Source organism: Labrus mixtus, chromosome 1 (genome assembly GCF_963584025.1).
Source record: "Labrus mixtus chromosome 1, fLabMix1.1, whole genome shotgun sequence".
Lineage (NCBI taxonomy): Eukaryota > Metazoa > Chordata > Actinopteri > Labriformes > Labridae > Labrus > Labrus mixtus.
The window spans coordinates 30,704,962-30,729,344 of NC_083612.1; the positions used below are offsets into that span (position 1 = coordinate 30,704,962).

Consider the following 24,383-nt stretch of genomic DNA (forward strand, 5'->3'; position numbering starts at 1 on the left):
ATTTTGTCTTTATTCAGAAAACTGGGTAGATGAAGAATGGAGAATGACATGTGGACCACAACCACTGTACATACAAAGAACTAACTGCTAGGCTAGGCGAGGCTTACTGGTGCCCCATTAAAGGTCTTTCTTAAATAAACATTTTGATTGATTTTTCTGTACCTGACAGTCTGATTGACACTCCGCTGGTCTCCAGTAGTGTGATGTTAACTCTGCTGCTCGTAGCATTAAACCCAGTAACTGTAAATGTGGTGGCTTGTCTCTTCCCTAGATACTCGTAAAAACCGCTCCACTCCGAGTTTGGAGAGAACACGTCCACTGGAACTGTAATGTACACACAAAAACAAACAAAGGAGGAAATATAAATCAACAATATAACACAGGTGCTAATGTTGCTGGCTCTAAGTGTGAGCACAAACACCAAAACACCAAAACAAAATGGTCAGCACCAGAGTTACATGTAAGCCCCTGGATCAAATTACAGACAAATCAAATTGACCTCTTGTTCCCTCATATTTCACTGCTGTTGTAGGTAGGTCTCAGACTGTCTGAATCCCTTGCTTATAAATATGACTTTTTCAAAACTCAGTATTCTTGGAACGATTGCACAACCCCACTCTCCTTTCACTGGATTTCTCTAAATGCACATATTGATGATCAAATCTTACTTCAAAACTTACAGGGTATTACATAGTGTTGCGCATTAATGTTTACTTTGATTTATTCACTTGGTCTGAGACTCCTTGTCTAGACAGAAGACCTTTGCAGTCAACAATCATTATAACCTCCTCAAACAACAGCCATTGCTCTCTGGGAAAGACTTTGTGACAATCCGGTTTATTAAAAAACACGACGATGAAGATCCAGTAAGCTGGGAAGTGAAAAATGTATGTGTGTCTTTGTTTCATTTGCATACCTCGAATCTTGTTCTTCTGGACATCTGACTCTCCTCTGCCTTTAGGATTGACTTTTACTCCGACTGAAACAAAGATCAGCATGGGTTCTTCTCCTCACATGGCCATTATCATAATTGAAGTGTACTTAATACAAACAGGGTTGAGAATAGATGATGGATGAAACTGACAATAAAGTATTTGTTTATAAAGAAATAAATCCACACGGGTGGAAAAAAAGATTGAAACGCAAAGCAGTAAACATCTGGCATTGTTTCCTGTCAGGTCACAAACCTGATTGTTTTGTTGTCATACATTTCAGTATTCACAGCCATCTGCTCCTTGTTTTTGAGACTAGATATGGCAATGATTATGTAATTGGGAAAGAAATGAGACATCCAAACGGCGCTCATGCTATCCCTGAGGCTGATCTAAGACAGCACGGCAATATCTGGATGACTATTTGTATTTATCTTGTAGCGGCTTCTGTCATCCAGTTTAGAATTAAGGCTCAACATTGGCACGTTTTAAGCATAGATATGATCTGTATACCTTTACACAGCGGGGGTTTGCCTGACCATCTCCCATCGCTTTTGCAGGTTCTGTGCTCCGATCCCCCAGCTAGATAGAATCCGTCTTGACAGGTATAGATCAGCGTATATCCCAAAGTAGGCAGGTCCATAGATCGAACATCTACATTACTGGGCGTCTCTGGCTGTCTGCATGAATGTGCTGAGAGATGGGAAAGAGAAAATTACACACCAACATTGGGCTCTTCTTCTTTAACATTACACCAAAATAATCTTTGAGAAAGACTTCACATAACATCTACAACAAAAATATCTGAAAACTATCTGAAAAATGCTCAAACTAAAAGAACACATACTACGATAAATGCACAAGTGTAGCACTAGAACAAAGAGTAATAATAAAGTCATTTCTCACCTATGCACTCAGGTTGAGTTCCACTCCAGGTAAGGTTTTCTAAGCACGTTCTTGTAGTGGAACCAAGGATGTGGTAGTTCTTGCGACACTTGAAAGAAATCTTACTGCCAACCTATATGATATGAAATCACAATAGAATGTTTTCTTTATCCACTGCCACACTACACAGCAAGGGATAGTTGTAGGCCTATCCCCAACTAAGGATTTACATAGTCGAACCTGATTGGTCAGATTTCTCACATCGCTAACCTTTCAATGACACCTCATACTGTATTACAGTCAACAGGAGCCTGATTTGAAAGGAGGTGCTTCCCCCTGTTCTAAAGGCCAATTACATACGACTGTGCGGAGGACTGACATCTCAATAAATGACATCAGCCAATAAAAATCTCAAAACATGGATATGCTTCTTCAATCAATACTTCAGGGTGATTTCCTCATGCACACAGTAAAAAGATTGATTTAAAGTACTAGTGGTTTTCAGAATTGCATTAAAAGTATTAATAAGGTGATATTTATACCAAGATAGGCAATGAGTCATGATTTATTTGGAGACAACAGGCAAATCTATATAAAATTTGGCATTAAAAACCCCCATATATCTGGAATGGAATGATGCTAGTGAGACTGACAGTTGACTAAGGATCTCTCAAGCCAATCGATGAAGATTCGACTATATAGGATCACCCCTAGATAGTTGTTTAATAAAAGCATTTTAACTCACTGCTAACTTTTAGGATCAAACAAAACATGAAGCAACATGTCGCTCCTTCTTTAATTTAGGCTCTGTTAGTGGATGCTCTACTTTTAGTTCTGCACAATGTGGGTGATAACCACTTCCTGTCCTTGGAGAGATATCAGTGGAAAAAAGACATGCGAGTAATATCCAATTATACCTTCAAACATGTAGGGATTACCATGTTTTCTTAGTTTCCATTTGGAATGATATGGCCAACATATGCCATCACATGGTTCTTTTCATTGCTTTAGAAGGCCTGTCCCAAGGACAAACGGTAATATTGCTATGAAGTCTTACCCTGGTAGTCTGAGCGGCTTGACCTGCATGTCAAGTGTTTAATTGACTCTTATTACGACTGAAAACCTTTGTGAACTTGAGGTCCATTGTATCCCAGCTGGAGTTTAATGTTCATGCACTTAGACATCCTACGTGCATTGTTCCAACTTCATTTCCTTTGCCTTGGTGCATCCTTTGATCACATAAGAGTGGTAGAGTGCTGATGAAATGTTTGAAATGGGGTACTTAGAGGTGTTTCTGCTACGTTTTCATTTGACAGCTCCTCGTCAAGTTCAGATTTTAAACTCTTTAACATAACCAACTTTAAAATAATATACAGTCAGCGATATATTTCTCACCTGTAATCCCTGGGCCATGACTGGGATACCATAGGCTGGAGTTCCTGGATCACGACAGTTGTTAAAAGCTGGGTCTACAGTCAAAACACACACAAACATAGAGTTATACAATTAGATCTATTTATAATCATCACATACTTAAAAGAAGCAACCGGAAATTGTTCTGAAAAGTGCTTTTCATTTCAAATTCAGAGCATCATCAACTTTGTTTTTGTTGGATTTTTTACACATGTAAAGTTATTTCTAAGAAATATCAACAGACAGATAGAGTAAAGTTAAAAGGATGATGTTTCCTTTTGAACTGTCAAGCAAAGTCAGAATTGATCAACTTTGTATTTCTGTATACAGAGCAGATGGGAAGCTGGACCTAAAAAAAATCAAGTTCTCAAGGGGTTGGCATGGGTGGGTTCAGATCATTTAGGAAGCGGGTTATAAATCATCATATACATTTCATGCAGTGTAACCTGTCACATAAGTCTAGCAAGCATGCTTTGTTGGTAAATCCAGTGCTTGCCCTGCTGTTTAGGGAAAGCCAGAGCAGTTCATCTTTATCAGGAAGTCGTCAACTTGGTTAGCCACGAGAGACACGCTGTTTGTATCCATCAGATCGACATATCATTTTCAAAGCATTTGATATGATTTTGATGTATCGTCTCAAACTCTTCCCATTGGACAATTGGCTTGAACCTGCTTGTTGGTTTGCACTCCTGGATAATCAGACAACTAGACTCTTTAGGCTTAAATGTCATCTTTGCCCATGCCGTGACTTTGATTAAGAGCCCATCTTGACTGCATATGGATTAGTCAGGTCATGGCAAGGTCATCCATGAGTCCACTGACTGTAGTCTGAAGACCTCCTGTTATGGTCTTTGTCCCTCTGGACTCTGATGACATACTGAGATTCATTCACAAGACAAACAAGATGAAAGAGTGCTGCACCATGTTATCCCAAACTCTCAATGAGCTGTCCCTGAGTTTTGACCTGATTGGAATTTGTTGAATGCTGCAAAGTAATTTGTGATTGGGCTCTGGATGTGCTTTGGAATGTGGTATTGGTCTACGGCATATTATGGGAAATAGATCCATATGCAACAGTGCAGACGAACTTGAGTTTGCCTCTTCTCTCCTTGGATTTCTGGATAAATTGGCCCAGGACTATTGTGTGCTCCTTTACAGAGATACGTGTTTAACAACACGCCTTTTTGAGCAGATGTGTCAACGTATCTGTTTTGGGTCATGTATGTGCTCATCCTTCAGGCACATTGAGAGGAAATAACTCTACTCCACACTGAGCTAAGAGATGGTTTAAAAATCAGTGTGGAGCTCAATTCTTTGGGGACGAAGCATTCTTCTGGTCTTTGCAAGCTAACTGGAAACATGCCCTGAGTCAATTCTCAGAATAAGCTGCATAAGCCTTCAGAGGAGTTGGGGGTATTTCTTGTTTACTTTGTGTTGTATACCACTGAGACTTGGGGTAGATGAAGATCTCGAGTGCTTGGCAACTTCCTGAACCTCTCTCCAGGATGGGGTTTCTGTCTTGGGGGTATTGTTCAGTTATTGGTGGTGCAAAGGTTGATTTTCTAGTAGGGAGCGACTCTTGGTGGATTTCAGAAGACATGGCAAACTTTTCCACTTCCTGATTTAAAGCTTCTTTCTCCATGGACTGATATCGTCAAGTGACACAGGGTTTTTATCAGTTGGACTGATTTGGCTCCCCCTTCAGCATTTGTCCACCATCTTTGCTTTTCTTGCTCTGATCAGTTGTTCTCATGCGGTGGTTGTGAGTTCTTTGATTCCAACTTTTTTTGTGCTTCTTTAATCTCCTTACCTAGTGCTCTGTTGTGGGCATTATTCCAGACAGTTCTTTGGCTAAGATGTAGATTGCTGTCAGTGAGTCAATTTCCCTTCCTGCTTAAGCAACTTCAAGCACTTTGTACAGGTCTTTGTCAAACTGAGACAAAACCAAGGCATAAATAATCTTGTGTCATGTAATTCTTCACAGCACCGGCTTGGTTGGGCTGTTTGTCACGTTTGTTGAATAACTCTTTTACCTGTAGAGATATATCTTTAACTCTTGTAGAATCATGAAGGTTTTCCTGCAGAGACATTTGGCTTTTTGCTTGATCCTAATCTCTGTACATATTCTTGTTCCTTCTTTAACCACTAAGTCCAACCAGGTGAGTCTCCCATCCCTTCCCAAGAGCCTCTGAAGGATTCCTCATTATCTTTTATGTAGCTTGCTTGGTGCTCTCTTGTAAAAGACCCAGTGGGGATCACTGGTCATTGTTGGCACAAACAGTCTCTTCTTGGTTCTCAACCAGACTTTCCTTACAGTCACTGGTTTCCAAGGAAGTCATCTGTTTACTGGGGTTGCCAATAGATGCAGATGCATTGGAGTATATTACTAAACGTTCTTTCTAAATTTCCATCAAAGTAAGAGCTTCTACTTATTAAAATGCATAGGAAAAAAACTTAAACAAAGCAGCAATGTTCAAAGAACTAGGGCTAAGAAGTAATTCTAGAGCTTTCTGATCACGGCATATTGGCACCAACATAGATAGACTTTATAATTATGTTTACAATGCAGATGCAATTTTGTATGTTAGATGAGCAATAAAAAAACCCTGCTCTTTATTGTGATGCCACATCTTATTCCATTATAATCCACATGCATACAGAACATTATTACAAAAATATTGATCTATCTTTTCAAAACATAGAGGGCATCTTTCCAAATCTCTAAAGAAAGCAACTGCTGACATCATAATTACACTCATTATGCATTGATTGGATAATATCTACAGCTCGATCTTCACATGAATACTAATGCTAAATCATGCACAAGAATAAGTTCCACAATCTTGTTGACCAGTAATCAGACATTCACTTTAGTTATAGCTTGTTGAAGAAATGTTTTTTACGGTCGACAAAATGTCTGTTCCTTATAGATTTGGAAGGAGTGTAATATGTTGTATTTCAAGGATTTATATAAACAATCTGTTGATTCTGGTAATGTATATTAAGTTAACGTAGGTTTTCTGTGTGTGATGGAGAAGAGTGTTAGGAGCATTGATCGCAGATGTATGTTACTTACTTTCATATTGGTGCTGAGAAATGCGATTCATCTCCAGTTATTTCTCGTCAGTTAAGATGGAGCATTTTTACTACTTATAAATCACAACATTTTGACTTGGTTTCATTAACGCCAACAAATATGTCAGGATAAATGTATTCTACTGTAATGGGAGCAGGAGACATCAATGTTGTAATCTTTAAGTTACTAGTCAAGTGGTATGATACACAGCTACAGTAAAGTCTAAAACAACGATCATGGCTCAAATGTATTAAAGGATTGTGTGGCTCTTCGGAATCCTCAAGCTGTTTAATTCTCAAAGCACAAGCAAAGGGTTGAATTCACCCAAAACTATGTTGCAGAGCAAATAGCGTCTCTGTGCCCCTCTGCTGTATGAACTTTTAAATCAATCATTATGGATACATTTGGGGGAACATTTGGCTTCTGAGTATGTACATGTGCCTCACTGCAATAAACGTTATAGTCACAAACACCAGTACTCAGAGCCATGATGATGAGGGAGGGATCATTAACTTCTGCTGAGAGTTGGATGTAACGACCACAAGGTATTCAAAAGCATGGTCACGCTCAGACGTCTAATGACCATTACAACTATTCCACATTCATGTGATCTAAAAATAAAATGTCTGCGAATACTGCCTACAAGTATCACTTTGGCATTGCTGTTATTATCAGGGGTTAAATCTGTCCAAGGCTTTTTGATGCACAACCCTCCCGGCATTTACAGGCATATTCTCTCTAAATGTATGGAGGGAGTGTCTGGAGCCGTAACGCAGGATTGGAAGGAGAGAGAGAGTTGACCACAATCCATTCTTTGTGAATTCAACCAAAAGTGTTAAATTGCAGAAGTTGTTGAGTGTTCATGGGGTAGGATGATTTAATTACCTATACAGGCCGGTTGATGACCACTCCAAATCCCATCAGCTTGACAAACTCTTGCCGCAGATCCAACCAGCAAGTATGGTGTATGGCAGTAGAACCTAACCTCAGACCTGTATGAGAACAAACAAAAATAACAAGATTGAATCAAATATATTTTTTTTTATTTCCTCTTTTACTTTGTGTTTGGTGTCCGTAGAAAAGTAAGTGGTTGATATGTACAACAAAGCACCTCTTGAATAAACCACTTCACTTGATATTTTTCACGTTTCAGTTCTCAAAAGGAAATCTGTTTTGTCCCTGCAATGTTTCAACCTATCATCCAGACATGAGACGTGTCAAAAAATGTCTCATCTGATTTACTTTTCAACATTTGGTAACCTTGAGAGAACAAACAAGACTTCCTGAAGAATTTAACAGTTAAGACAGACCTCATCTTTTACTTGAAAACACATCAAATGTGAAGCACATGCCTCACAAATCTTGTTTGATTACAAGCAGTATCTTTATGCATAATTAATGGACAGGAAAAAGTGACAATTCTGTTAGAGTGACAAAATTAGTATGGTAATTAGTTATCGTGCACAGAGGGTTGCTTTCGCTTCAAAATCTCAGTCACAGCAGGCCGCCACAATATGTGTGCAAGTTGTTTTAATGAAGACAAGTTTTACCAAAAAGCCTTCTTGGAGCCTTCTTTTGTTGCTCTTTTTGTCCACTCATCATAGTTAAACATGAAAAAAAAACAGTGTTTGTCTAAGCTGGTAAAGGTTTCAACTACTGACCGGTAGGAATAGATGTTCCCCTCTCTGAATCCACCTCCAGGAGAGCCAGGGTCACCACACAGGACAGCTGAAACGAGAGAACAGATGAAGTCAGAAGTTCTTCTTTGTGTTTATCAGAAAGGAAAACGTTGATTGGGAAAAAGATTATGTGCATCAGTTAAAGTTTCAGGTCATTTAGTTAGTGAAGGAGAGCAAACATACGCAGACATGTTGGGATGTCCCCCGTCCACGTCCCGTTGCCCTCGCACGTTAACACGGCAGGAGTGGACAACTGGTAACCATGGAAACAACTGTAGCTAACACTTGATGCCCATGAATGGTCGGTTCCTTCAACTGTCCCGTGATGCACTTGAGGAGGAGGTCCACACTGGATCACTGAAACACACAAATGTCAAAGATTAGCAACAGAGCCAGTGGTGATGTATGATGTCGATCAACACAGCTCAGCATGGACATCATGGTGGTTCACTGTTTCTTTTACACTGCTACCTTATGAGCTGAAACTTCTATTTTGGAATCTCTGCATCATCACTGTGTGCGTGTTGAGTGAGTAAACTTGTTTGTATAAATCTGCATGTTTTCCCAACCAGGTGCTCGGTTTACCACTCTCCAAACACAGCTGCTGGCTGTGACTGGATGTGTGTTTTGTTGAATGTAATCCTATCTGGCTTGCATTAGCTTCTACAGCATGCAATGAAGAGTATACTCCATGTAGGCTCTGGCAAGTGAATAACTGAACACCTCTTTGACTTTTTTTTACACAGAGACTGCAGCTAGCTGTACAAAACTGACAGTTTAAGACATAGCATGACAGTATGGCTAATACTGCTCCTATATACCTCATTTAAAAAATGTTCTTTCATCTATAATTGTATCTTCAGAACAAACAAATACATGAGCAACACATAATTTGATGAGCTCTCAGACTGTCAAAGTCCCGACAACAAAACAGCAGTTAAGACTTGTCCCTGGTGGATATGTAGCCCTAAGATGTGGAAGATAAGAAACCAACAATTAGAACAATGCTCCTGTGAAAAAAAGGAAAAAATATCTTTTTTTTAAGGAAATATTATCATCTGCAAAAATAAGATTTGTATTTAGTCACACAGGACCTCTTAGCAGCACAAAAGGCGGAACACTACATATATACTGACCAATGGGCCACTTACTTTGCTCCCTATCGCTGATGTAAAGCAACAGTGCTAACTATAGGGCAGCTGTGGCTCAGTTGGTCGAGTCGGTCGTCTCCTAACTGGAAAACCGGAAGGTCGTGGGTTCGATCCCCAGCTCCTGCAAGCTACATATCTGATGTGTCCTTGGGCAAGACCCCACGTTGCGTATGAATGTGTACGAATGGGATTAGTTACTTCTGATGGACACTTTACACAGCAGCCTCTACCTTCAGTGTGTGAATGTAGGTGTGACCTGCGTTGTAAAAACACTTTGAGTATTCAGAAGACTAGAAATGCGCTATACAAGCTCAAGTCCATTTACCATTACTATGTGGGATTCAAAGGTATTCATGTTAACAAGTCTGAAAATTTAAGTTGTGACAAAGGACAAACTCATCAGCTGTGACCACCAGATGAAGGAGGTCACCATTTTTCAGTTGCTCAACCAAAAGACAAACCACAGTCATCATGTGGACTGTTTATCAAAGGACACTTGGGGTTTTGCATTTTCTGTGACATCTCTATAGTGATCGGGCGTTCTTTTTTAAATGTTTGTCCATATTTTCACTTTGACCTACTATGTTGGAATCATTCGGAGCCCCTGAAGTCCCAAAAAGTAGAAACAAAATATTTGCACGCACAAGATATTAACTTGTGTGCACAACATAACAACTTGTGGGAACAATAGAATTATCTTGTACAAACAAGATCTTTTTTTTTTTTAACCTTTTGCGACTTCAGGGGCTCCGTAGATTCCTGTTTTATGTAATGCTAATGTTTCACACAAACCGACAGCTTGCTTTGAGACGTCATTTTCTGACTGTTAGTGTACACAACTAATGTTGATATGAAAAGTGGATAAAACCAATTTATACACATTAAAGAAGCATCTGCAGTCTGTGATTATATAACGACACGTTGCTTATGCTTGATGATGTTACACTAGCTTCACAAAAAATCCACTGCGTGTCTATGGTTGCACCCATCTGCCCGTTGTTCACAGATGCAGGTCAAGTGTGTATGAGGATAGATGTCTGTGCATATAACTTTATGAAACCCTGATAAACATCTGTGTGTGTGTGTGTGTGTGTGTGTGTGTGTGTGTGTGCTGTGTGTGTGTGATGTGTGTGCATGTGCCTAACTCCCTAAGATAATGATAACCATCTGCATGGTTTCAAACATCTAATAAAGTCAGTGTAATTCTCATCTAACCAGGAGACAGATGGTTTCACGCTCCATTCACTCTGCTATGATGATACACGGTGCACACACGCATGCATGGAGAGAGGGAGAGAAAGACACACACACAGATAGATACAGGCACGCACAAAACACTCACGCACACACAGACACAAGCTGTGTATACAGTAGATGTAGCAAAATCTACATAGTGAAACTAACAGGAGAAATCACACGGATCAATTTATGGACAGTTTGCAGTAATAGAACAAGATAGCTTTAAAAGCACCACTAAATACACGCATCACACGGGCATTTGGCTTCTTATGTCTGACTTTTTCTTCATTCCGTCATTTGTTTTTGTCCTGCCCCCCTCCACCCAACTGTCGATTTTGTTTTTTTAACTCTGCCAATCTATTTTCTTGTGTCTTTTTCTCTCTCTCTCTCTCTCTCTCAGTCGCCAGTCTTTTGGATGCAGAATCAGAGTGCCATTAACAAAAAAATTGGTTTGAACTCCAAAAAGTGTATCTTTTGTTTGTGACATTGCAGTTTCTAAGCAACGGCGGGTGCTCAGAGCAAACTAATCAGATGACTAATTTTGGCTTTGGATGTCACCAGTGTCCTGAAGAAGCCTTGCATCTCCCCAAAGTCATCCTCCCATAATCATATGAAGTCCATTTGTTGTCTCATGTTGCTTTCTCCACTCTTCAACATTTTGTTCTTGTTGTTAGTCCCATTAAAACAACACACACACCTTCACACACGAGACCCTTCTTAAAGCATGTTGTTCGACAGTCTCTGCTGTGACTCCAGGAACAATGGCTGGTGGCTCACCAACAGCTAATAAGGGATTAAAATGAATAATTAAAAGAGTGTTTTCTAAAACCAACTTTGTGGTCGGGGATCAAACTGGAGCTCTTCAAAAATAGAACAAAAACACTTTTTTTTTTTTTTACTTTAGCAGTTTAATATTCCAGAACAATATCTCTGCAGGTCTCTGATGCCCAAAGAACACTTCAGCCTGTAATTAAAGGTTTCTCAAGTTGTATTTTCTCTCTGCGTCTCTCCTTTGTTGTGAATAGGCTCGGTTAGCTTCACATGGGTCTCATTCCAGCTTCATAACAAACCTCAGCTCATCCTTCCATCACTGTGTCCTTTCCCCCGCCCAACCTTTTCCTCTTTCCTCACTCTGCTCTCTCAAACACTTTGGTCCCTTGCCTCCTCTCTGTCTTGCTCTCTCACAGTCACTCCCTTCCAGCTTTTCGTCTTCCACTCCTCCTCCTCGTCCTTCTGTCCCAGCTCAGTGCCTCTTTTCATCCTCGTTCCTCTCCTTCTCACAAAGTTTCTGGCTCTCCCTCCTTCTTTCCTCTTCTAGGCATATCTCTCTTGGCGCATTTCACCCAGCCAACACATTTTATGGGCTTAATCCCTTTTCTCACTGTGTGTTTACAGGTCTGGGGGCAGGTATTGATTTGCCTCTCTAAGTTTCTCCCATCATTTGCTTCCCCCCCCCCCCACCCCCTCTCTCCCCTGCCTCTCTGAACCCTTTTTTTCATTATTGCCTAACTGATGGCTCATCAAATTCTCTTTCCCCTTTTCTTCTCCCACCTGACTCTCTCATTTTCCACCTCCCCTCTGCCTTTCTTTCTAAATCTCTACACCTCTCTTTCTTTGTGTAGTGTCTGCTTTCTCTGTTATCTCGTCTCTTCATCCACCACTCTTCTTTCCCTTCTTGGTCGCCCTCTCTCCTCCCTTGACTCCTTATTCTTTCCTCCCCTGTGCTGCTCCCTCGTTCCTTCTCTTGCTCTATCACTCCCTCTTCCTCACTTGATTCATTTAGCGTGTCAGGGTACACTTGTGTGGCTTACAACTCCTTTCATTCAATATGTTTCTCTGTGCGAAGATGCTGCTTCTCCAGAATATGATCAAATGAGGACTTGTGGATAGTTTGAAGTGGGAGAAAATGAAGGGGATGAAAACAGGGGAGCTGAACAAAAACATGAGACAGAAGAAGTACAGCCTCAATAGAAGTTGAACATTGAGAAGCAAAGGAGGTCAAAGAAGAAAAGATAGAGGAGGAGGAGTAACAGAGGGAGGGAGTACCAGCAGTGTTTTTCTACCCATGTCTCTCTCTCTCTCTTTTCCATTCATCCACTTTCCTTCTTATTTTCTCTTTTCAATTTCCAGCCCCTGTCTCATTCTCTATCACCTACACTATCTTTTACTTCTCTGTTGTCCCCTTCTTTCTGCATCTCTCAGTAGCCTCTGTCGGCTTTCTACGGCTTTTTTCATCTCAGTTCAAAGCCTCTGCAACTGCCGGAGTCAGCAGGAGATTTTCTGTTTGTGGGAAGAAGCGGCGGGGAGGATCTCAGGAAACGTTCCCTTTTACTGTTGTGGAGTATTATTGTCTAAACTCCAAATAAAGGCTGTTGTAAAACTGTGACTCAATTTATTTTAATACATTCTTTTCTTTTTTTTAACAATGATGCTTGTAAGAGAAGAAGGGTTTCAAGGAATACCCCCTAATTTTATCAGCCTGTTATTTGTAAGAAGCCGTGTAAACCTTCTCTTGGACTCCATCTAAAGTACTGTTAAAGTCATAGTCTGTATTTAAGTGTGGCAGCTAGCAATGAAAATCTATTGTTCTTATTCAAACTGTCTCTTCTTTTTTCTCTACAGCTCTACAACAATAACCAATCTTGTAATTCTTAATTTTAAAGAGCCTTGTTATTAGAAGATTTGTGTTACATTGAGACCCAATAGACAATTATTTTCATTGTGGTGTAAAATCAAAATGATGCTTTTTGGTTGTTTCCATCCCTTGTATTTAAGAACATTTACAAAAGCTTTCCAGTAGCTTGAATCACTGTCCACCACAAACAAGTGTCAGTTATTCAATCATTTGAACCTCAACTGCCTATTTGAAGTAGAATACATTATGTAAGTTTGGAGGTTTAAAGGCTGAGGTGTGACATACTCAATCGAGTTTCATTAAAAAATGACTGTTAAAAACTGTTAAATAATAACATTACTAATGTAATTAATGTATTAAACATAAAATGATTCAATGATTATGATCTCTCTCTACTGTATATTCATTATTGCTCGTTATGGAATATTTAACCTTTACATATGGGCATTATGTTTCTTTGATTTTGTGATATTTTAACATTATTTATGGCTGTATTCATGTTTTCAGATTTTTAAACTATTTCATATTATACCTTTATCAGCTCAAAGAGAAGTGCCTAATGGTCATACCTCTACAGCTTGGTTTGGTCTGGTTCCAGGTTCCTTCTTTGGTGCAGTGAAGCACGTTGCTTCCGAGTGGCTCCATCAGGTGACCGGGGTTACAGCGGTAGATCACTGTGTGGTTGAACGTGAACTCACTTCCCAGATAGATCCCATTGGCTATTGGTCCAGGATCTCCACAGCTGATCACTGCAGGAGGTGAGAGACATTTCACAGCACTAGTCATTAACACAATTATACTGCAGAGTGTGTATCTGTCAGCTGGTATAGTGTCATACTGCACGAGATAGGTAAGATGTGTTAATCTAATCAAATTTTTTAGAACTATCCCCTACTGTGTGCATTGTAACAGACTGAAATAACGATGCTTTCACCATACCCTTCTTGTATCACAACCTCATCCTTATTCTCAACTTTCTCACCAACTTCCATCTTTAACATCTCTGCAGAACATCACGGCTTCATTTCTTCTACCTTTCATCTTCTCTGCCACTGTCCCCAACCTCTGGCCGACTCTTTTAAACTATAAGCTAAAAAAATTTGAGACCCAACTTACTTAACCTTGCACAGTCCTGTATCTGCAAGCCAGTCGTTTGCACAGTCCACGCACAATTGATATGTCTCTTGGATCCCTCGCTACAAAAACACCACTATACACTTGATAACCCTTTGTAATATTTGCAGTTGAACTAGTAGTGCTTCAGCTAATGAAATTAACTTTTCAAATTTCCATATTAATGATGACACACCCTGCACTCACCACTTACAATATCCACACTAATAGAGACACTAGAAGCAATAGCAATGAATTGATCGTACCAGTGCAGTCTGGGGGTTGTCCCGTCCACGTCCCATTGGTGGTGCAGTGTCTGTTGGTCAGGCCTGATGTTTTGAAGCCTTCCCAGCATGCATAAGCCACCGAGCTGCCAAAGGTAATACCATCGCTGAAGACAATCCTTCCGTGTGACGGGGTGCCAGGGTTACCACAAGATACAGCTGAGAGAGGAGGGAATATTAAACAGCGGCGATTAATCACAGTGATAATATCAGTGTGAGCAATACTGTCTCGCTGTCACTCAAGACTGATCAGCTGTAGGCTGCAATAATGAGATTATCACCGGAGTCAGCTGGAAATAACTCTGAATATATGTAGTGGAGGTAGTGAGGCTTATTGATGACTAAAGGTTGTTGGAGTCATTCTCAGCACTGGATGGCCTGAATGTACAGTATTCCAGTTGTGTGCAAATAAAACAGGAATAGACTGTGATGAATCTACAGCCCTTAATACAACTACCAAGGTGCCTATGAGCAAAGCAGAGAGCCTTACACTGCTCCAACTCTAAGACTAGGCTTTTGTAGCCTGGTACTGCCTCTTTTAAAAATAAATAAAGACATGCTGTCTGAAAATATACATTCGCTAGTGTCTTCATCAAAATTCTTAGGATATGAGAAGCAAAAAGGTGTGAAAGTAACACACAGGAGGAGAAGAATTGGTCATGCAGCAGGGTTGCAAAGCTCATTCTCAGTCAGTGTTAGTGGACATTGTCCTTCCAGAGTTATCCTAGGGAGAACAAAGTCTCAGTGATGAGAGCACAGAGAATACATATTTATAACTTGAGATTGTCCGGACCCCTGGCGCTGCAGTATCCATGAAAACACATGAGGGTTCATCCTTCACAGCTGCTTCAACAACTTCACACCAAAGCCTATACAGTATCAATATGTTGCTCTCGACCATAGAGTTGAAATATTATTGCACAAAGCCTGAGGGATGTCACCCATTTTTTTACTGAAGGGATCTGTTGGTGGCAGGCGCCATACTGGAAATGCTGCCTCACCCTAACGACAGGCTTAGAGCTGGAGCTGAGGCGGGTTTCAAGCCTCTTGACAAACAGTTTCATTGCACCTGTCCATCAATCAGGTTGGACACGTGCCTAACGATGCATGACTCGTGTCCTTCATAAAATCAGAACAGATACATAAAAACTCCCCCCATACAATACTGTTTATGCCATTAAAGAAAATAATCAATCAGACCACCGACCCCAACATGGTTGGTAGCATGTGTGGACTAAGCAGCAACCTGCCGTTGTTGAAAAAAGAGACCATTGCAAAAAAAAAAATCTGCAGTTCCTTAAGTGTCCACTGTGGCTGATTTGCCTAAGGACCTCAACTCCACCTCATTTCTGTTACTAGATTTACTGAAAGTGTCGTGGAGAGAGCATTTCCAATATTCTGACAGCCATCGTTGGGCTCCAAAACGCATCTTCAGAAACCAATGGGTGTCGTCACTTAGACCACGTCCCTGTTTTTATACAGTCTAAGGTGTGAATGCAAATGGATAATCTGTTTGGCTCTGAGAGAGAAGCCGTCATTACTCAACCCAGGTACCCAAAAAATATCTATAAAATGTGTTAGTGTTTCCCCTTTGCTCACCTTTTGGGACAAGAGGCAAGATCAATTCTCTATGGTTAGTTAAAGGCTACAATCTCTATCCATCCTTGGCCTTCTTAGTTATTGAACCACTTCGACCAGTAAGACCAAACTGGTAACAACAGATGTGGAAGGACTGCGTCTCTTAAACGTCTCTGAATAAGCGATCCATTGATCTTCAGTTAGCTGGCGCAGCACATTGACAGAACACACATGAATTAGCCACCAGCCACATGACATTTCACTACATTTCACTAATAAGATCATGACAGCTGACAGCCTGTAACAATCCAACACCTATCGATGGACTTCATTAGTCAGAGCCTTAAAAAGCTCTGCACAATAACAGAGTGTGTGTGTGTGGGGTGGGGTAGGGTGGTGTGGGGTTATGTGCATAAGAAACATCAAGCAATACTGTGTGTGTGTGCCTTAGAGTCCACTGTTTATGTCTATGAGTGTTCTCAGTAAACCTGCTGTGAGTAACATTCTGTGTGCGTTTTTGTGTGTGTGACTGTGTGCGGGGGTGTCTATGTAAGGATGTGTATATGGATTTCTTTGTGTTAGTGTCTCAGTGATAGATGTCTCATCCTTTCTGAATCAGCTTTTAACCACTATTAGCTTAATGAAAAACAACTGTAGACAGACATAAATAATTTGTTTTGAGCACACACAGGCTCTGGCACACACACACACACAAATAGACACACACCTCTGAGGTGTGTGAGTGCCTGTGTGTGGTGTATGGATGTGCACAAGACTCGAGGGAATGATTTGATGTTTGTAATTCAGTTCATGTGGGCAAACGGAGACTCGAAATAGAAGACATGAAATAAAAGTCTCAACCACACACTGCCCACTAACCTACACAACCGCTTAGAGTTCAGAGTGTTGCAGATCTCCTTTTCAAAGAGGTTCTCTTTATGCTACAGGTTTATTTTTATTTCTTTGACCCTTGAAAAGGCTTAACAAGATAACATCCAAGTATTTCTATGAACACTGATTGACAGTTTAAGTAGTTTTTTAGGATTAGCATAACTTTGAACATAAATCAGAAGATGGAATATATGAAACTAAAGATGAAGATTTTTAGTTGAAATCATTGAAACATAGCACTCCAACATTTCTTCTTTATTTGAATATATCTGCTCCTGTTCTTTCCTTATTTTACTCAGTGTTGCTGTTAAGCTTCTCATGCGTCTATATTTAGATCCACTGGTGGTGTTTTGGGTCTTGGCCACACAGTCATAAGGGTGCACTGAAACTGTATGACTCATCCCTCCCTCTCCCTCTCCACTCAAATTACTGCGAGAAAAGCCCATCCATCTAACTGAATCTAAAATCTGCGTCAGGCTGGAGTTAATGTCAGCAGTGCTTCATTCAGCCTACCTGCCAGTGTTTGGAATAGGGAAAGAAACACCTTAGTGTCTTTACTGCACTGTGGGGACCCATTTTAATTTCCTCTTAAAACCCCATTGGTTTAAATTCTGTCTTTGGAAACTACTTGTGCAGGATACATTTTATAACCACAGCAGTGCTATGGAAGATTCAGCTCAGTCAGGAGTGACACACATCAATCTTTCCTATCTAGGCCACCCTAATATAAAAATGCACATGCAGAAACAGGAAGCTTGATGGTTTTCAAACAAATCTCTTCTTCCACAAACCTCTTACATTAAGGGAATTTGGGGCAATTTTTGCTACATATCAGGTCTGCGGGTACTTTACGTATCAGTTTTTGTCGCAGATTGGGATTCGTGTTAACCATACAATGGAGTTATAAAATGATAAACTAGCAAAAACATAACAATTCATACCGTAACTTTTAGTTGTACTTATTTATTATAAGTCAAACTAACTAGGGGCGTTTTCACATTAGGCATGATTGTTTTCGTACCGTGTCCGAGGAGGTTTCCCTTCTCCCCCGCTGGTCTGCGTTCACATTAGCGTCATTGTTCCATGCCTGAGTACACTTGTGTATACACATTCTGATACAGCAGGTGGCAGTATGCAAATAGTTGGTTTGCAAATCTGCTAAGAAGCAGAAAGATGAAGAAGGAAGGACTGTGGATGTTTTTGTTATTTCTAAGGCTCCAACAACAACCCTCTTCCTACTTCCACATCTACCGTGCAGCTCTGAGGATGAAACAGGCCCATGCAGCGTGGATACGACGGGTTTTTGAAGCAAAAGGAGGCCATTTAGAATGACGTCATACGGCGGTCAACTTCCTTGTTTGGAAGCATGAAGGCACGGTTGTGTTCACATCTCCTGCAGACCATCCTCGACTATACATGAATCGTGCCCGAGACCACCTCTTCAAGCGGACTCACGGTACCTGAGTGCGGTACTAGTACAGTACGTTTGTGTTCACACTGATGAAATGTACCAGACTTTGGGGGGTCATGCGACTCAGATCTGGACCCGGATCCTTAGTGTGATACCACCCTTAAATCATATCATATGAAATCCATCTCAATGCTGGAATAAATAAACACATTTGAAAACTTCCCCGGCACACTCTTCAGAAAAGTAAACTGTAAGTTGTGAAATGAATGTAATATGTTTTAAGCTATTTTTGGTAATGGATTTGTTGCTTACTGTCACCAGCATATCAAGCAGCCCGACGCTACATTATTCTCCAAAGAAGAGATTAAGCTGTTCATCTTTGGAGGCTGAGCAGATTTATTTTCCACATAAAATGCTGAATAATTAGGTCCATATGCCACAATGGCACTGTGAGTTTGTACGAAAACCCTGCACTGCTTCTTTTTACAGAGATGTTTATTTTTACAGCTGTGCTTTATGGAATCTGGGTTGGGACCCAAAGGTAACCCTTATTGAGATGGAGATAACTTGGTATAAAAATGGGTGATGTTTTTGATACAGGCAGTTTGGCATATGCTGCGTTTTCAAATCCAATCCCCTTGTATAATGCAAACAGCATTCTTTTACTGTGAAACAGGGTCAATAAACAGTGCATATAAATAGAATACAGCACACAACAGCCCTTTTAAACTCATTGACTTGGTTTCTATTACCAAGGCATCATGTTGAAATGGAATTAAAAACACTAAATATACAAACCAAGGTGACATGTTTCCTGTGAGTTGCAGTATAGGTATCTATAGCTGTGTTCACACATGCACTACTAGAAATTTCCTTCCTGAGTTGCTTGCTTAACGCCCATGTTTGCCTCACCTTGACAGACAGGCTGTGTGCCGCTCCAGGTGCCATTGTGAATGCAGGTTCTCTCAGCTGAGCCAGTCAGACTGTATCCCGCCTCGCAGCTAAAACGCAGCAGGCTCTTGGTTTTAAATTCCTCCCCTCCAAGACGAGCACCGTGGGGAGGGATCCCTGGGTCTCCACAGACTCCCGGACTTACTCCTATAACATGAAAGACACATTAGGATGAGACATCAAATATACACAAGCAGTCATACACATGCATGCTCAGTCTGCACAGTCTTGATGACACATGATCTTTAAAATACACATGATCACACACGCAGACAGTCCAATCACACTCAATACAGTTAACATGAAACAGCAGCTCTGCATTCGACTGATGTCCATTAGCCCCCTGAGAGGTTTTAGTGATTTTATGTAACTAAATTGTGAAATACAAGGTTAGGAGGCTGACTCTCAACGGGGGCACCTTGCTAAAAATAAATGCATTCATGCTACAGGCCAACAACATCAAACTAAAAAGCATTTGTGATTTCAGTCCATCTCTAACCTCTCATGCAAAAAATGCAGGAACATTTTACCTCTCCTGTTTTTTACATACACTGACACACACACGCAGTACACGCACATGCCCTCACACGCAAACTTTGCAGAACTGTACTTTGCATTTAGGCTATACCAAATTGTTCTAGCATTAAAAGCACTGAGCGTGTCACAATTTCAGCAGCTTAAATTTCATCGGTGGGGATTTGTGAGTTTAACAGGGTACAGCTCCAAATGCAGCGGCTTGCATCTCAATTAGGTCTTCAGCTGCAGGATGGTTTCTGCCCTGCTGAGCATTCTGTTTTGAGGCCAGCAGAGTAAGCTTATTGCGTTTCAGCTGTTGCGACAGTTGATGCTGGGTTTGGAAATGATCAGTTGTTGTGTTGTGGAATAGGCAAGCCAACTCCAAAGTCAAAACTAACAACCTGGAGTAGAAATCTAGGACTCATCACCTCCTTTTCCCTGCATGTTATTTTGCACATGAAGCTAATGCTAGACGTCCAGTTTTCATTTGTGACACAATATGATAATACACATGTATCTGTAAACTCCTGAAAATCTTATCTACCTCGAGCAAAGAATGTTGTATTTAATCTTTCATATTTAAGACAAGAAGTAATGCTAAGTTAAATCCTGGATGGATATATTCTAATTCTTAGTTTTTATATTTTTAGTGCTTTACTTCGTATTTAATATTATATTGTGTTTATTTGCTAATATTGTGTGTTTGGATAACCTGCTGCTGTAACGGCACAATTTCCCAGTTTGGGAACAATAAAGTCATTCTATTCTATTCTATTATAATAGTACTGACAAATAGGACTTTCTCAAGGTCACATAAACATGCACAGTCAAGCTGTTTATCATTTCATACAAAGTACCAACTTAAAGCAAGCAATTAAAAGACTTTTGTTTAAAGCTGCTTCAAAGACGTAAAAGAAAAGTTATTGAAATACTATCTCAGTGTGATTGGTGCGGGGACAATAGAAAATACTTTTTAAATGGTGGAATAAAGGGGGTGGCAGGGTGTGCGAAAGGAAAGGCAGAAAGAATATAGGAAAGAAGACGGTAATTACAGTCAAATATAAACAGCTCGCTACAGTTTGTCTCTTAGTAAATGGATTAACTGACTTTAAATTATAATGTCTCCTGTGGTGTGTTGTGTCATTTAACTCTGAATTTGATGAAACTGCAATGTTTAGTCCGGTAACACATGCTCATTTGGCTAGATTTAGACGTTTAAAAAGTATTTCAAAAGCCTAAGTCTGCTTTGAATATAACTGCCAGCCATAGAACGTTGTTGGCCCGGGCTGACTGTCCATTACTGGACTACAGTTTATCACGCACACTGAGAAACTACAAACATCTCAGCCATGACTTCATTAACATGGTTTGCATTTGATTCCAATTCTAAGACACTGATACTGTCAGTCATTTTGACCTGTCAGAGTTAGTCAGTGCTGGTTATTGTCAGAGCACAGTGTAGGCTACAGGTTATATTATGAAGTTTTTAAGTGCTGCAGCAGCACCTCTGTTGCCCCCCGGTGGTGGAATGAACTTCCAAACTCCATTAGATCTGCAGAGTCCCTCTGCACCTTTAAGAAAAAGCTAAAGACCCAGCTCTTTCATGAATACCTACTAACTTAATGATGATGGTCTCCATATTATTGATGACGATGATGGTAATGACGATTGTTTTTGTTTGATAATGACGACTTATAAGATGGTTTCTATACTGATTAGAGCTCTCAAGAACTACCGTCAATGTTGTGCTTTGCCTCTGGTCACTTCCTGTCAGCACCTGTGTGTCCAATCAGACTCAAAGCTGATCGATTGCTCTTACTGACATTGTTCCCTTTTTTCTAGATCCTTGCTTGTGTTGTACTTACTCTCTGATGTACGTCGCTTTGGATAAAAGCATCTGCTAAGTGAATTGTAGAATTGTAGCAGCTACACACCAGAGACATCTTCATAATACTGTATTATCATTGCTTTCAGGTTTATTCTTGTTATACAAGATGGGATTATATTCATACTGTATATTTTTCAAATATGGGGCCCGTCAGTCCATCCGTCCATCTATCAATCTATCTGTCTTCATGGACCCATCCATCATTCTCAGAGACGCTGCCTGTGTGTAGACAAGTTAGGCAACAGCTTGGGGCCCCAGGCTGGTAGGGGGGACCCGAGAGCCGACAAACTTTAAACCACAGCAGTAGCCTGAAGTGTGCAAAGTTTGCAATGGAAGGAGGAAATCTCCCTAAGAGGGCCCTATCAGACAACACTAACTCTTGTTGCAATACAAAGCATTACATGCATTATTACTGTGAAAAAGTTTGTCACTCAAGGACAATGAAGATAATTAATATCATTAATGGTTGGAGAACCCCCCTGTGAATTTATGCTTAGCGCCTCTAGAATTGCCACTGATCATTCTTTCACATTCAAAACATCAAAGAAACATTGCCTGTAATTTTAAGGTGTCTCATGTTGAGCCTGCTCTGTTGTTCTACCAGCAACCTGCTTCTTTATTGACCAGTGTGCCTTTACCAGTGCAGTATGGTGGTGGTCCACTCCATGTGCCATCCTCCTGACAGTGGCGCGAAGTGTTGCCTACCAGCACCCCTCCAGGCAGACAGGAGTACTGCAGCACTGAGCTGTAAGTCCAGCTGCGGGTCCCAGTAACCACTGCATTAGGGGGTACACTGGGGTCACCACAGGAAATTGCTATAGAGACAGTGAGTGAGAGAGAGAGAGAGAGAGAGAGAGAGAGAGAGAGAGAGAGAGAGAGAGACAGTGTTACTGTGTGATTGTTTCCATCTATCCAACTCTGGATTTCAGATACAGTACACATGCATTAGATCAATGGTTCTCAACTGGTCTAGCCTCAGGAGCCACCGCCAACTACCTCAGGAAAAATCGCGACCTGAGTTTCAGATATTTTTTGACCAACCAGAATTGTTCAATGACTAATGGTGCCGTTTGGACCTCAGACGGTACAAAATGTGACAGAACATACACACAAAATGAAAACAAACACGTTTTCAAGCACTTCATAGACTTTTTGACACAATATTTTTTCCAGGCACACATTGGTGACCCACTGAAAATGGCTCGGCGACCAACTTTTGGGTCCCGATCCACCAGTTGAGAAACACTGCATTAGACGGTACATCTTTCAGTCATTGCAGCTGGAGGCAGAGGGTGACAACAAGGTAAGAGTTAACGTAAATATTTGTTGTTTTAGTGTGTTAGTTTCGATTTACACAGACAGAAACAAAATAATAAGGAGGGGTCGAACAGCTGCAAAGATAAATAATATTATTTTTAATTTACCAGCACAGTCAGAAGGCAACAGAATAATAATGAAGGGGGTATAATTTATAATGTTTGTTTTTTATCTTTTTAATCTGAGGTTGAAAAACTTGCTATTATCTAGAAAAACACATAACACACAATAGCTTTTCTTTGCTTACCCACTTGAATACTTTCTTTATTGCTTTTTTTTTTTTTTTTTTTTTTTACATTTATTAATGTAGAGAAAGTTAGGAAATATGGGGGGAGAGAGAGAGAGGTATGGATGGCATGCAATTTAAGATTCCTGGCTGGGTTTATTGCAGTTATATGATGTGCTTTAAGCTATTTTACAATATAACTTTTATATAAACACATAATTAAACAGAAACCACAGTGCTTAGCTTGCACTGTATAGTGGTATACAGTCATACCAGTAAAGCTTTTTTTTTTTTTAAGTTTAATTGCACTGCCTGAGAGAGAAAGAAGCAATAACTCATATCAAATTAAATTCCCTTTAGCTAGAAAACATAGAAAGCCTCTCTCTCCCTCCCTTCTCTGTTGAAAACAAGGAGAGCTCGTTCCACAACACACATCAATGGAAAAAATCTTCTATTTTTTCTTCAATTTTGAAAAAAAAAATCGACATTTTACAGAGCACAGGTTTCTGGAGGACACAGATATGAAACAGCTCTCGATTTTCTATTTCTGCCAAATGACTGGTCCTCTGATATCTCCCCTAACCCCCAAATTATATTACTCCATCCTCTCCTCGCCCCTCAGTCATCACACCTCTCCCCCCAATTTTCCGATAAGACCTTGTTTCTCGAATGTAATGCTCGGTGCACCCACACCGGCGTCCCACCAGTGTATGTCTGATTCCTCATCTCTACCTCTCTCTGTCACCGTGTCCTCCTCCTTTCTGCGGTCCTGCCCCCCTCTCGGTGTCTCTCTCTCATCTCTGAATCAGCCTCTCTAGTTTAATCTCTATGTTTCTATCAGCCGGTGTCGCTCCCTGCAAGGAACTCCTATTGCCCTAAGAGACACATGCTCACCTTTTTATCTCTATTCGCCCATATTCATACGCAGACAACCTTTAAGCCTCTTCTTTTCATGCTCCCGCCTTCCTTTTATGATCACTTCCCTCCCAATTTCTACCTTGAACTCTCTCTTATTCGCTCTGTTTCTCCTGCACACCTCATCTTCCTGGCTGAAGCCGAACAAGCCATTTCACTCCTCAAATGGCTTTTCATGACAAATATAAAACAAAATACTGCCAATGACTACCTGTGTTCAGCATGACAAAACTTTTTGTTCAGAAAGTTATAACCTGCTCACAACAAGGACAAACATTTTCAT

General features: G+C 40.5%; 1 protein-coding gene across 1 annotated transcript in view; it reads right to left on the reverse strand.

Annotated features, from left to right (window-relative positions):
- The window catches only part of LOC132977394 (CUB and sushi domain-containing protein 1-like), a 455,723-nt gene that overhangs the window by 13,285 nt on the left and 418,055 nt on the right, over window positions 1–24,383 (reverse strand). The window contains exons 59-70 of the mRNA XM_061041929.1: window positions 22,281–22,457; window positions 19,200–19,385; window positions 14,390–14,566; window positions 13,580–13,759; window positions 8,169–8,342; window positions 7,968–8,034; window positions 7,192–7,298; window positions 3,213–3,286; window positions 1,839–1,950; window positions 1,446–1,625; window positions 917–979; window positions 163–324 (exon numbers count right to left, since the gene is read on the reverse strand). Coding sequence (XP_060897912.1) covers window positions 163–324; window positions 917–979; window positions 1,446–1,625; window positions 1,839–1,950; window positions 3,213–3,286; window positions 7,192–7,298; window positions 7,968–8,034; window positions 8,169–8,342; window positions 13,580–13,759; window positions 14,390–14,566; window positions 19,200–19,385; window positions 22,281–22,457 — 1,659 coding nt within the window. The remainder of the gene's footprint in view (window positions 1–162; window positions 325–916; window positions 980–1,445; window positions 1,626–1,838; window positions 1,951–3,212; window positions 3,287–7,191; window positions 7,299–7,967; window positions 8,035–8,168; window positions 8,343–13,579; window positions 13,760–14,389; window positions 14,567–19,199; window positions 19,386–22,280; window positions 22,458–24,383) is intronic.